Consider the following 14,587-nt stretch of genomic DNA (forward strand, 5'->3'; position numbering starts at 1 on the left):
CGCTTTGTGCTCTTGACGAGTCATAAGCGGCCAGCGAAAGACAATTTTCTCCCGCGCATGCGTGAAATTCCTGTAACCTTCTTGAAAAGAGCACTGCTTGTACGTGAACGGATGTTGCCAAGTTTACATAAGAAGTTTATGCAAGATGCGGGAAATTTAAAATACTCGATTCTGATATACATTCGCACTACGTCAATACGGTATTAAATAATAAAACTAGTCGTGCATTAATGGAAACAAGGTGTTCACGTGCTCTTGTGCTCTTATTGACGCACCGCCACTGTTTATATTTGTTACTGTTGCTCCAAAATTGGATGACGGTAATAATAATAATAATAATAATAATAATAATAATAATAATAATGAAGGAACTAATAGAGACCTTACAGCAGCGATGCCATTTTGTTCTATTACGAGCTGTGCTCAAATTTCGTTCCTCCCTTCTCTGCTACTCCCCCCCCCCCGCCGACCTGCAGTCATATTCTGGACGTAATAGTACAAATTTAATACAGTGCATCACCCGATCTCATGGCAAAGAGTAAAGAGCATTCAAGTCCTCGCAATATCCTCAGTTACTTCAATTTTACTTTTTAGTTTAAATAATAAAATAAAAATTGTGTTTCAGAAATGATATGAATGTTCGACAGTACGTAGGGGTATAGATGTAAGCAGTGTTTTCTTTCGTCAAACTTAACAAATCTGGGCTAAGGAGCCGACTGAGAGACAATCATTTATGTTCAGTTTTAAGGATTACAACCCTTAACGTAATATCAGCTGATATAGAGAATTTGTATCTAAAATTAACGTCTAACGTCTGCAGCAGGTCCTTTCAGTGAGAAAACTGAACTCTTGTAATTTAATAAAATGTGTTTTGACATTATACACATTGCAATTGCATTAAGTGAGCAATGACGTGAAAGCTTAGAAAATAATAGGGTACATTAAACATTTAAAGTGTTTCAGTTTGTATAATTATTATATACTAGCCGTACCCGTGCTCTCCGCTGCACCTGTTAAAAATAAATATAAAGTAATTACTTAATTAAAATAGGACGTTTGATCCAGGGAACAACTTTTACAAGAGCGCAAGAAAATCTGCTTCGCTCATTACCCAATTTTTTTTGCATTGCATTTATTGCATATATATTTTATGTATTTTAACACGATTCAATTGAGCATAGTTAAAATTTGAATTATAAAATAATGGATTGCTAAGCTAACGTACTATTACTGCATACTAAATCAATACAATCTCGTTATTCGTTAATTCTCTGAGGTTAAAATGAGTGTACATAAATATTATGTTAAGAAATACAGAAAACGAATGTACAAAATAGCCTATCAAATTTTCTGTGCATAAGAAGCTATTTTAATCTTACCTGTCCTCGATTTACTCAGACGTTACTGTAATAACATTATAGCATTATGTCCATCTAGAGAAACTACACTTTCCAATGGTGAAATAATAATTAATTATACAAATCGGTTAATTTAGCTTCTGATATTACTTCATAAAAACACAGAAACATTCTGTGTAGGCTATGTTTAATAGCTTTCGATTGTTGATGTCTAAGGCCCCTGTTTCGATTGTTGTTGTCCAAGGCCCCTTATAGACGAAGTCATTTGTTCTTAATTCATTGCACCGTCTTAGATGGCGTTATTTTAATTTTAAAACTCATTTATCTCATTAAATATCAGTCCTATCAAAATTTTGTAATGAATAAAACTTATGGGAAATCATTTTTAAAGAAATTTTTGTTATGTAACATTTTTCACAAAAATCAATAATAAGCGAGATATTTCGATTTATTTAATTCAGTTCCCCCTTACAACCCCCGTTTTAAATAAAGTATTTTGAATGCCATATAGCCTAAAATCTAAGTCACAACGAACTTAATTTATATTCCAATTTTCATCGAAATCCGTTCATCCATTATCGCGTGAAAAGGTAACAACATACAGACAGACATACAAACAAAAATGTCAAAAATGCGATTTTCGGTTTCAGGGTGGTTAATTATATATGTTAGGACCAATTATTTTTGGAAAATCTTAAATTACCAGAAAAATTTCGGCTACAGATTTATTATTAGTATAGATTTACGTACCAGTAGTTGTTCCTTTCTTCCAGTGTTTCGTAACACAGTATTAATTCAAGTACAATACGTACTGTTTTTCTTTAGAATCATACTGGTTTTTTCTTAGAATAATATACTGTATTAGTGTGAAGTACTGTTAATTTATAAATAACTAGTCACAGAGTCATAATTATGTATCAAAAATATTTCAAATTTGAAATAATGTTTGTGCTTTATCCCTTTGTCGTTTGTAGAAGTTGTTATATAGGCGTAAATGCATTGCAATTTACTTATTGCTGATGATTATTATTGTACGTGACGTATCTCATACATAGTCTCATTTGTACAACAACGTGCTACTTTCCGTAACACTTTCTACGCTCAGTAGTCGTGCAGCTATCTGCCGTCTTCTACAGCACAGGATGCGGGATATCCAGTAACTTCAAAATCATAAGTTGCCGTGCTGATTTCGTGACACCTCTGCCTTACAGTTTCACAGGCTAACAAGGAGAGGACACGCTCTGTATATCACCGAATGAAATAAGATTATGTGAGATGAAAGTACAAGACGTACTCTTTAAAGTCATACCTGGTATGGGTGGCCAATGACCCCTCGTTTTGGAAATATTGGCTATTGTTTGTGACATACTTCCGTTAGGTGCCTAATAGGGAAGCGTTAGACTGTGTTAGGGCGTAGCCCATATGGTTGGATGCTGAATTGTTATCCAGGCAACCTGAGTTCGAATCTTAACTGGTCCTATATTTTTTTTCTTTTAATAATGATTAATATTGTGATCACAGTTATCTATTTACATACCTATATCATATTTCTCAATGTATTGAATGCTTCATATTGTTTTAAACAAATTACTAATTAACTAACATTGTATTGTAAAGGATAAACAATGAAATACTGCTCACGTAGGAAGGTAAGATGTGTCACTGGCGTCTGTTCTATTTCTGTAGCAGCTATTCCATTTCATTTTGTACCCGAGTCATTACGATGTCATAAAAACACACAAAACATACATATTTCCTGCACCATGCACAGCAAATGAAAGAAGGTTGTCCACAGTCACACACATTTTTCCGCACTTCTGCTGCGAAACAGATTTCCTTCACATTCACAAACACTTCTCGTTCGTTTATCAATTTTGATGCATACCACGCATATTTCAACATGGCTGACAACTGAAAGTGAATAATAATAATAATAATAATAATAATAATAATAATAATAATAATAATAATAATAATATCAAGCTTTAAAAAATGAAAAGGCGTTAGGATTCGAACTCGGGTTGCCTGGTTGTCACTTAGCACCCAACCATACGAGCTACGCTGTTACATAGTCTGACGCTTCCCTATTAGACACCTAACGGAAGTATGTCACAAACAATAGCCAATATTTCCAAAACGAGGGGTCATTGGCCACCCATACCAGATGTGACTTTAAACAGTGTGTCTTGTACTTTCATGTCACATAATCTGATTTAATTCGGTGATTTACAGAGTGTGTCCTCTCCTTGTAAGTGCGTGAAACAAAGGAGGGAGAAGGCGTATTTCTGACTTTTTACTGCGTTAGTTTGCAGTGCTGCTTGGCAAGAGACAGAGCAATCCGCAGATTTGATTTTCATTAGTGAAATAATATGCGGCTGCAGTACGACACAAAGTTATGAACACTGTGTTTACAGGAGTTAACTGAGAGCCCAAAGGAATTCCATTTTCAACTGACCAATTTAGAGAAACGCTGCCCTAGCACAGATACGGGTATAAACATCAGACCTGAAACTTCGCAATGTTTGGTTCGCTTTAATTGGATTAAATATTCAGCAATTATCGAGCCAGTTGCTCCTGTGATTAAAACTGCATCAACGCTCGACTGGCTGCCGTGATTTCAGCTCTGCGGTTTCCGGAATAATTACAAAAAATGTTTTAATTTTATTGTTCGCTAATATCTGTTTCAATTTATTTTAAATTATCACAGGAATGCGTACAGTTGTGTCACTCCGCCTTTACAGAACTGGCGATGGATGAACAAAGTTTTGGATTCATGTGACGTGGGATTGTCACCACGTATTCACAGAGGACACTCATTCGAACCTCAGACCAACATTACGATTAATCCTACATTAATTGTATTTTCTATTACTCGCGCAGGACAGTGGCGAAAGTATTAAATTACGCCATTACTTTTGTGCTGAAATTGAATGTGAAACAGAAAAGGTCAGCGTCTGATAAGATTAGAGATCGAAATGCAACTTTTGTATCGGTAATGAATTACACTCTAAGTTAGTTAGTTGATTGCCGTCCCAACTAGGGTTAAATAATCGGCCTCCTAATCAATTCTAAATGAATATTTATATTTAATTCAATTTTTTCTTTAATATAAACCCTAGTTAGATAGGCTATCATTGAGAAATTTATTGGAAACACAACAAACAATTTAGGCTGCAAGACAAATTACATTTTATAGAGAATATAAGTGATGATTAATTATGCTAATCGATGACTTCAGTGCAGCGGAGGATATCATGTCCAGGGTGCTGTCAGGAACTTTTAATTTTCGGAAGACTTCTAAGGACTCCCGTGGGATTGTGCCTCTAGCCCCAATCATAATTCCTATGACGTCCCATATCTTGATATTATATTTGGTCCCCAAATCGCTGCAGCATGGCAGATAAATTGCCCGTTTTTCTTTGCAGACTTCTCTAGGTTGTTCCTCGCTGTTCAAAACATTCTTTTGATATGAAAGATTTTCTGAGACACTTTTTCCAAAACTCACTTTCTGCAGAAATGGGAAAATTGGAGTTCATGAACATTTGTGTGGTATATACTTAAGAAAACGATACATATTTTGCTTTTGATATGTACATATAATATGTACCAATGCTGTCTAAAAATAAAGTGTTTAACATAGAATTTGCAAATTATTTTTACCTGCAATTTTCCAATCAGTTATTTGTCTCTCTTGTAAAATTATAATTTTGCAGAGAGCGAGTTTTGGAAAAACAGTCCTCTAATCATGGTGCACGAAACGGTTAAAGATACAGACAGCTGCGATAAAGGGGAGATCTGCCGCTGGTCGACCGACAAACACCGGGAACATTCGCTGGGACGCACTGTATTTGAAAATAAAAAAGATTGCTCAAAGTGTCCTGGCCATTGTGAACATTCATAATTAATTGATCATATTTTCCAATAAATAAGTAAATGAATGAATTGCTAAATAAGTAAATAAATAAATGATTGAATAAATAAATAAATAAATGAATCAATGAATGAATAAATCAATGAATAAATAAATGAATAAATGAATGAATGAACGAATGAACGAACAAAAGAACAAACAAACAAACGAACGAACAAACGAAGGAACAAACAAACAAACAAACGAACAAATAAGCTAACGAATGAACAAAGTAAACACTCTAATGGTTACTGGGATTTGTTCTGATGCCACTTTTTTGAAGTGTGATTTGTCTGTAGGATAAAATGAAATGTGAGCAATTTTGACACAAACGATAGAAGAAAGGATATCACAAAGAAAGAAATAAATACGGAAGAGGAAAGAAAATATGCAGGGACATAAAAAGACGGAAAGAAATCTAATAAAACAGAGGAAGAAGGACGAGAGGAGAAAGATCAAAGAGAAGGATGTATGAAGATTTTCATCACTGTAACGATCTAGTTCCGATTTACAATGTATAGGTATAAAATGATACAAATTAAATTATAATAATGTGTCAAAATGCTTTCGGCTCTAAGTTACTTCATATTAGCTCTGAAAAATAATTTCAGATTCCATCTCATTTTTCGTTTTCTGCGAGCTTTCATCGCATACTTTTTTTTTTTTTTAGATTCTGTTTGAATGTAATCGCATGTGCAGCTCATCGTCGTATTTATACAACATTGTGTGTAATATTTTTTCGCTGCTAGCATTGCAGGCCTCCGCTACATTCACATGCTTCGCAGAGCGCCCGTGCGGATGAATGGCGTGGCCGGCCGGATCTGTACTGGTCACCAAGGTAACGGGCGCTGCTATGAATTATGCAAGCCTTTACTTACATACGTACTCACACCCCACAGCTTGTACTACTATGGTTAGTTACCATTGCTACCCTTCTCAGGATGTAGAGCAGCAACTCTGCCGCTCTGCTTTTCCGTGCGCAAACTAATCTCACGAACTTGACTTAAATATTTCATAACCCTGCCAACAGTCGCTTCAAACAAAAATGAAAATGACTTGCAGGCGCTATTAGCCCGGGATCAGATCTGGTAGCTTACTTTGGGGTTTCTTCCTGCCATGAGATGAAAATGTAATGGAGTAGCTTTAGGTACGGCGTCCATATTCCGCGCCAGAGACCCGAGTTCGACAACAAATGTCGTTTGTGATCATATCCATAGTTCAGATTTCTAAATCTCCCTCGTTTTCATTACTATCATTCTATTACTTACTTACTTACTTACAAATGGCTTTTCCGCCCTTACATAAGCCCGCCATCGATCCCCATCCTCTGCAAGATTAATCCAGTCTCTATCGTCATATCCCACCTCCCTCAAATCCATTTTAATATTATCCCCCCCATCTACGTCTCGGCCTCCCCAAAGGTCTTTTTCCTTCCGGTCTCCCAACTAACACTCTATATGAATTTCTGGATTCGCCCATACGTGTTACATGCCCTGTCCATCTCAAACGTCTGGATTTAATGTTCCTAATTATGTCAGGTGAAGAATACAACGCGTGCAGTTCTGCGTTGTGTAACTTTGTCCATTCTCCTGTAACTTCATCTCTCTTAGCCCCAAATATTTTCCTAAGCACCTTATTCTTAAACACCATTAATCTCTGTTCCTCTCTCAACGTGACAGTCCAAATTTCACAACCATACAGAGCATCCGGTAATTGTAACTGTTTTACAAACTCTAACTTTCAAATTTTTTGACAACAGACTAGATGACAGAAGCTTCTCAACCGAATAATGACACGCATTTCCCATATTTATTCTGCATTTATTATTATTATTATTATTATTATTATTTTTATTATAGTGGATCTATTACGGCTTACGTAAATTTTGAGCTCTCAGCAACTCACCAGCTGATCCCCTGTCGTGTGGTCATCACGATACGGGACAGCAAATCACAGTCCTGCCATCTCTACTCGGCAAGGAATCTAATTCAACGCCGTGTGGCTTGCAGGACGCATTTCTAACTCGTGGTGGATTTGTAATGGATCTTTACAGCTGAAATCCCAGACATGAAGCAATTGTTCATGATCAATTATTAAGCTGGTTATTGACGAGTCTCCCTAAAGTAGTAACTGCTTGTTATGTGTTAATGCAGATGTTTTAATGCAACTAATTAAAGTTGTCAAGTAATTTTTAAATTATGATAATGACCACATAATGCATAGGCTACTGTGCTCCTGTGACTGTAATGTACCTTTAATTATTGTGTACATAGGCTATATATTTTGCACCTTACGTGAACTGCATGTTATGGGTTTAAAGACACAGGCTTTTCCAATACAATTTTGTTTCAATTGTAGGAAAGCACGTGTCTACAATCTCATTTATTCTTTTATGCTCGACCATGCCGAAATATAGTAATTATACAACTGGTAGTAGCCCTTTAATGCACCTCATTAAAGTACACCTATTCATTACAGTTCAGGCAATGAGAAATCACCATTGTACTATTATAAAACCGCAAGTATCGATTATTCTCGGATATGTAATCGAAAGACAATTAGCGAAAAGTCACGGAGGCTGGAAATCCAATACTGTCGCAGAAGGTTATGTTCTGTTACTATAATAATTAGCGTTAATTGTAAATAATATTCAAATAAATTCAATTTGTCATCTCGTTTTTCAATGTCTAAATCAATTTCCAGGTTATATCAAGATTAATGTTCATGTTACTCTCTAGATTATATCAAGGTCAATGGCATTCGTGCCTCGGAAAAAAATCAATACTTTCGCGTCTGCGCACATCTCACAATTCAGGTCAGTTGCGCTCCTCACTTACATAAGCATAACATGAATACTTATGAATAATTTCAAGTTAAAAATATGGTCGAGCATAAAAAGTCGTATGAAACTTGCGTATAATGGTAATTGAGACGCTCGTATGAAAATTATGAAACTCGCATAATGTACTGTTATACTACAAGTATAACATTCTTGCTACAACTACGCCTATCCCTACTACTACTACTACTACTACTACTACTACTACTACTACTACTACTACTACTACTACTACTACTACTACTACTACTATTACTGCTAGTGCTGCCAGGTTATCACTCTGTAGTCATTAAATTCCATCGCTCTGTGATCAGCTGAGGCCAATCCATCGTGGCAGGTCATCGACAATATGTTTTAACAATATTCTAGCTTTGTGAACGCCTGGTTTTATTGATCTTAACACGTATAGGGTGTGGTTTATATCCTTCTCTAATTCTGTGCCCTTTGTTCACAGGTGCCATGTTGTGAGCAGCGGCCAGCAGACTGCAGCATGGACACGGACGCGATGTTGGTGGCGCTGTTCATCCTGTGGATGGCCACTGGGGATGCCCTGGACACCTGTGAGTAATCAGTACATGTCCACTGTAATAACTCTTTCAATTCCGTCTTGAAAAAGTAGAGTCCAGTGATGACTCTCGCAGAAGTAGTAGCCTATGCCTGCACCATGCGGTCACGTTTTCTCTGTGTGTTGGCCGTCCATGCAGTGCCCAGACAACGTTGCCCGTGTCGATATTCCCATTTCATTTTACAACCATGTTCAGCTTATAGTAACACAACTGAGCTACCCCAGGAAAAATTGTGACGGTGTCGTGTATAGTTCCTGGGGTAGCTCAGTCTTAAGAGCGTTCTTGCACTGAGCGAAGGGTCCCGTGATCGATACCCGGCCCCGGAACAATTTTTCCTTGAAATTATTCAAACCTGCTTTACAGGGAGCTACTACCTGAAAGCTAGATTTGTATAATACATTCGTTACTGGAGGTACGTTAACAGAAAGCCACAATTTAAGTCACACAAGTATTTGTGTGCACTCATAGTTGAGTTCTGGCGTCATGTCAGCTCATTTGAGTTGTGTGGATATAAAAGGAAAAATTGTGACGGTGTCGTGTATAGTTCCTGGGGTAGCTCAGTCGGAAGAGCGTTCGCGCCCTAAGCGAAGGGTCCCGGGATCGATACCCGGCCCCGGAACAATTTTTCCTTGAAATTATTCAATTATCCTCTTAATTATTTGTGATCGAAATGTGGGTTGCCGCTCTTTGGGCAATCTTGTGTATACAGTTAACTGTCATAAAAGTATTATAATAATAATAATAATAATAATAATAATAATAATAATAATAATAGGCTAATGCACGTACTTTTTATTAGCATTGCTATAAAGTGAACAATATACCATCATTACGATATTTAAATAAATAAATAGATAAATGAATAAATAAATAATGACTGCATTTTGTGTGTATTAACATCAATAAGAAATTGAAGAGTTCACTGCAAGAATGATGGATGTCACTTTTTTGTTGGAAAATGAACCAAGACTGTCAATGCATAGGTTAAGACATATAGAATGTACATAGAGAGTTATATGGCATTAACACTGATAGTCATTGTCCAGTAATGATCGGAAAATCACAGTTAAGCTTTGAGCGCTAAGCATTTCAAACTTTCAATCGATTCTCCTGCAAATTGTATTCCAAATGACATCCATCATTCTTGCAGTGGACTCTTCAATTGTGAACGGTCTGTAAGCTGTAGCTGTCTTAATTCAGGCGATACAGAAGAACGGCGATAATAACTTTAATTGTGGCACAGCTAGATCGCGATGGTCTGTTTCCTGGAAATAGCTGATATTGACAGTCATAAGAAGAAATTGTTTGTAAAATGATTAAGAAAGACAAGCTATTAAATTTGACAGCTGGTTGAGGTTACTACGACATGCGAACAGGTCGGCTGCGTGCACAGCTCACAAAAGAGCTGCCTGGCTGACCACACTTTTCAGTTATCTGTGGAGTACCTATCAGTGTTGCCAACTCAAGTATCAGTTCTCAACGTAGCCTACTGGGATATGAAGTTTTAACGAAGGTCAGCTGGCTACGTGTCTATTACCGTTGAACAAAGGCAAAATAAGTTATTTCAGAGCAAATTATGACAATAATCTTTATTCTTTCATTTCCTTGGACTCTCACTTTGAGAGAGGAACAGAGATTGAGGGTGTTTGAGAATAAGGTTCTTAGGAAAATATTTGGGGCTAAGCGGGATGAAGTTACAGGAGAATGAAATTACACAACACAGAACTGCACGCATTGTATTCTTCACCTGACATAATTAGGAACATTAAATCCAGACGTTTGAGATGGGCAGGGCATGTAGCACATATGGGTGAATCCAGAAATGCATATAGAGTGTTAGTTGGGAGGCCGGAGGGAAAAAGACCTTTAGGGAGGCCGAGACGTAGATGGGAGGATAATATTAAAATGGATTGGAGGGAGGTGGGATATGATGGAGACTGGATTAATCTTGCAGAGGATAGGGACCGATGGTGGGCTTATGTGAGGGCGGCAATGAACCTGCAGGTTTCCTAAAAGCCTTAAGTAAGTAAGTACTCTTTGATTTCACTCCACACTGCAGCTGACTCATTTTTCCCCACTGAATTGCGGTCAGTTTTGTCCATTTCAAATCGTTGTGAGTAACTCATCTTCAAATTCCATTCCAATTGCCAATGGAATTACAGATTTCTTTAAAATTACTTTTATTTTTTTTACGGAGGAGCCCGAAGGCTTACATTGCTGCCTGTGACTTATTATGTTTACCACTTCTGTTCTGTAAATGATTTTTGTCGCCGAACGGCCGTGCTTTTGTACGAATACAGCACGATGCACTGTGAACTTAACCCGGGCTTTGGCAATTATGGCAATGATATTTGAATTAAAGATGGCGAAATGAGTCCGAGGTCCAACGCCGAAAGTTACCCAGCAATTCTTTTTCAATTGGTTGAGGTAAAAACTCTGAAAGGATCCCAACCAGGTAACTTGTCCTAACCAGGATTTGAACCTGGGCCCGCTTGTTTCACGGCCGGGTAGCTCAATGTTACTCCACAGCTGTGGACTTCAAAACTCTTGAAATGTTTTTAGCTAATGCGTTTGTTTTAGAAATTTACATTTTATGGTAAACGTTGTTGCGAAGTCTCTAGGCTTGGCAGGAAATAAAATGGCATTTTAAATTTCCAAGTTCAGAATAGGAAAGCACAAAAATACAATCACTTAGACTAAATAAATGAGAAAATGTCAACACAGAAAATGATTTTGGGTATTCCACCGTGTACTGGAATTTAACAGTTCCAATGTTTCGGAACTACACACAGGTTCCATCATCAGGGTAAGACTCTGCTGGGCTAATCCGGACGACTGACAAAAAGTTCTAATTGGCTGTTGCTTATAGCCCTATCTTCACAACCTCAAGAGAACCATAGCTAAATTAAAATTGCACAAATGAATGTTAAAATATTAAAAAATAATAAATGGAGTGGAATTCATTATGGCACAAGTTTTCCTATAGGTACTTTTCTCCTACACCTTCTCCCGAATCTGAAAGAAAGAATTCGGAGAAATCACCATTCGTTCACAAAAAAGAAATGGACGAGGCCTACTTGGCTCAAAAAAATGAAACATGGAATATAAAAAACATACTGTAAACAGTATATATATATATATATATATATATATATATATATGTTGGCGCGGAACAATATGAAATATACAGACACACGAAAACATACCCGAACGAAATTCTCACCATACAACTCAATTTCAGAACACACACACTCTTTGACTCTACACTATACCACAGCAACACACCCTCACAGGAAACAGAAGAAGAGGCGCCAAGACCAACAACGACCAGTTCTGAGGATGACACATAAAAGGTCGAAACATGTAAACGAGGTACATTAGAATTTAACACATGAATGCCTTATCATACATATTCCGAAAAAAGAAAACATATATTTCCTCAGAAGCGAGAAGGAATTAAGTCCATAATCTCCATTTTGAGATATGGTGGAATGAATTTTTCACTCTTTCTAAATGATCCCCTTTCTAAAAAGTATAGCAAAGTGGTATGAAACGTGGTAATAATTAATTTAAATGGCAACAGCAGAATTAAAAAAAAAATAGTGCCTTGTTTCCTTTTGCCAGCAATGAAAAGAGAAAGTTTCATACAAATTTGTCATTTTATTTCCTTCGAATATTAAAAAATTCACGCAATTAGGGTTCTCCATTCTTTGAATTCGGGAGTAACATTAAATAATACACAGGAATCAACCAAAACTTCAAAATCAATGTTTTGGCTCTTACTTCCTTTTGGTCTCTCTAACAAGATACCGCCCAACATTGAAACAAAACAGCTAGATTAACATTACATAGGACAGACAGGAAGATCCTTTCACACAGGATATAATGAACATATTAAAGCTGTAACCAAACCCTACATCACATCAAATTATGCAGACCACATTATCAACAATAATCATGACTACAATAATATAGAAACAGATATGGAAATTTTACACATCACACCAAAAAGTTCACAGTTAAACATCTTAGAACAATACGAAATATATAAACATACAATAACATACCCACAACATATACTTAAGACACAATTACAGTTCAATACCCACACATTATTCGACGTCATGATATGTCATAACACACAAACAACCAACCCCCACCATAAGAGCAACATACCCCCACCCCTACAACCGACAAATGCACATCGCAGAATTAAAGATCACCAGTAGTTCAGGAAACACTGATGAAGACGTAACATCACGTCGAAACGGGCCGTCTGTCGAAGGTATATACCTTTTTTAAAATTTTAACAGTTTTTAACGTGTGACTAAGTAATTTTATGTTTTTAACAAACAAAGTGTTAACGTGAACTTTAATCAATAAATTTCTTCCTGCTATCTGTCATTCATAAAGCTAGCTATAACCGAAAAAAGACAAAATTGGCAACACTGGTACCTATCGTTATTTTGTTTACATGCCGCCATATTCATAGGCAACACTACAGAGGTACGCGATCGATTTGCCGGCGGGTGGATTGTAAGACGGGTGGCGGACCCTGCAGGGGAGGCACTAACTCCCGATACATGCAACTACACCTCGGCGGTGAATTTACATGCAAGAGTGTTAGAGTCAACACAAATTTGGACGGCAGCCCCTCCACGCCACGTGGGAAAGGGAACCATTTTAACAAGTTATTTGCCTGGGGGAAGACGGAGGAATATATAACGACGTGTTGAAATTGGCTGACGCCACTGAGCGGAGGTAATGACGTGGTGCCGCCTCCTCTCGGAGGTTTTTCCTTTGTGCTGCAAGAAAATAAAACCTCTCGTTGCGGCTGTGTGCACAACAAGACTTTCGTCACAAATAGCAACTGCAATGCAACGATTGGGACCCTATCCCCACACCAGGACATACTAGACTTTCTGGTTCTCCACATTTATATTACCTCAGTAAATCCAAATTCTCCATAGATCCGTAGATAGAGATTGAAGTCAGAGGTTCAGCTCCTTGACGGAATATGTCTGTTGTTGTTCAGTTGGTTTGAAGTTTAAAGTTTTGAGAAAACCCTATTTTAAAACTTTATGTTGCTGTGAAAAATCAAATGATCGTTCTTTTTTTTATTTTAGTAGGTTATTTTACGTCGCTTTATAACATCTAGGTTATTTAGCGTCTGAATGAGATGAAGGTGATAATGCCGGTGAAATTAATCCAGGTTACAACACCGAAAGTTACCCAGCATTTGCTCATATTGAGTTGAGGGAAAACCCCTGAAAAAACCTCAACCATGTAACTTGCCCCGACCGGGAATCGAACCCGGGCCACCTGGCTTCGGGGCCAGACGCGCTAACCGTTACTCCACAGGTGTGGACAGGATCGTTCAAATTACTCCAAATTCTGTTAAGGGTATATGTACGTGAACGACCACAAATATTATCAGAAAATGCAGGCTCTAAATTTATAAAATTTTATAAGAAAATGAACTCACAATTGGACAAAACTTACAAGGTACCACAGCAAGACTTACTAGAACTTAAATATCTGATAAAAGTATAAAAAAGATTACTAATAATACTTTTCAAATCGGTTTTACCAGAGTATGAAAAAAAAAATTCTGCATTTACATCATTTGGTAACCATAACATTGTCATGGTCTCTCTGACATCTTTAATATTTTTCATGCATGTAATAAACACTTATTTCTGAAAAGCAGACTACTCTCAGACATGTAGAGTTGTTTATTTTAATACAATTAATTTTATATTTCTTCTATATAAAAGAAATTAAAATTTACATAATGTTTTGTGACCTAATTTTACTATTTTCAAAGAAATGGGCATTATTGTAGTCTAACTTTTGCATAAATGCATATTAAATCAGTGTACAAAATTTCAGAATTCTGTCTCTAATGATTGTG

The 14,587-nt window shown here is 36.9% G+C and overlaps 1 protein-coding gene and 1 non-coding gene across 3 annotated transcripts in view; both read left to right on the forward strand.

Annotated features, from left to right (window-relative positions):
* The window catches only part of LOC138692843 (discoidin domain-containing receptor 2-like), a 1,078,796-nt gene that overhangs the window by 600,092 nt on the left and 464,117 nt on the right, over positions 1-14,587 (forward strand). For both annotated transcript variants that reach the window (XM_069816116.1, XM_069816115.1), the window contains exon 3: positions 8,562-8,667. In XM_069816116.1, the coding sequence (XP_069672217.1) occupies positions 8,598-8,667 (70 nt within the window). In that variant the 5' untranslated portion in view covers positions 8,562-8,597. The remainder of the gene's footprint in view (positions 1-8,561; positions 8,668-14,587) is intronic.
* Positions 9,219-9,292, forward strand: TRNAR-CCU (transfer RNA arginine (anticodon CCU)). The gene has a single exon. It is a non-coding gene; the product is annotated as a tRNA-Arg (tRNA).

The sequence above is a fragment of the Periplaneta americana genome, chromosome 17 (genome assembly GCF_040183065.1).
Source record: "Periplaneta americana isolate PAMFEO1 chromosome 17, P.americana_PAMFEO1_priV1, whole genome shotgun sequence".
Taxonomy (NCBI): Eukaryota; Metazoa; Arthropoda; class Insecta; order Blattodea; family Blattidae; genus Periplaneta; species Periplaneta americana.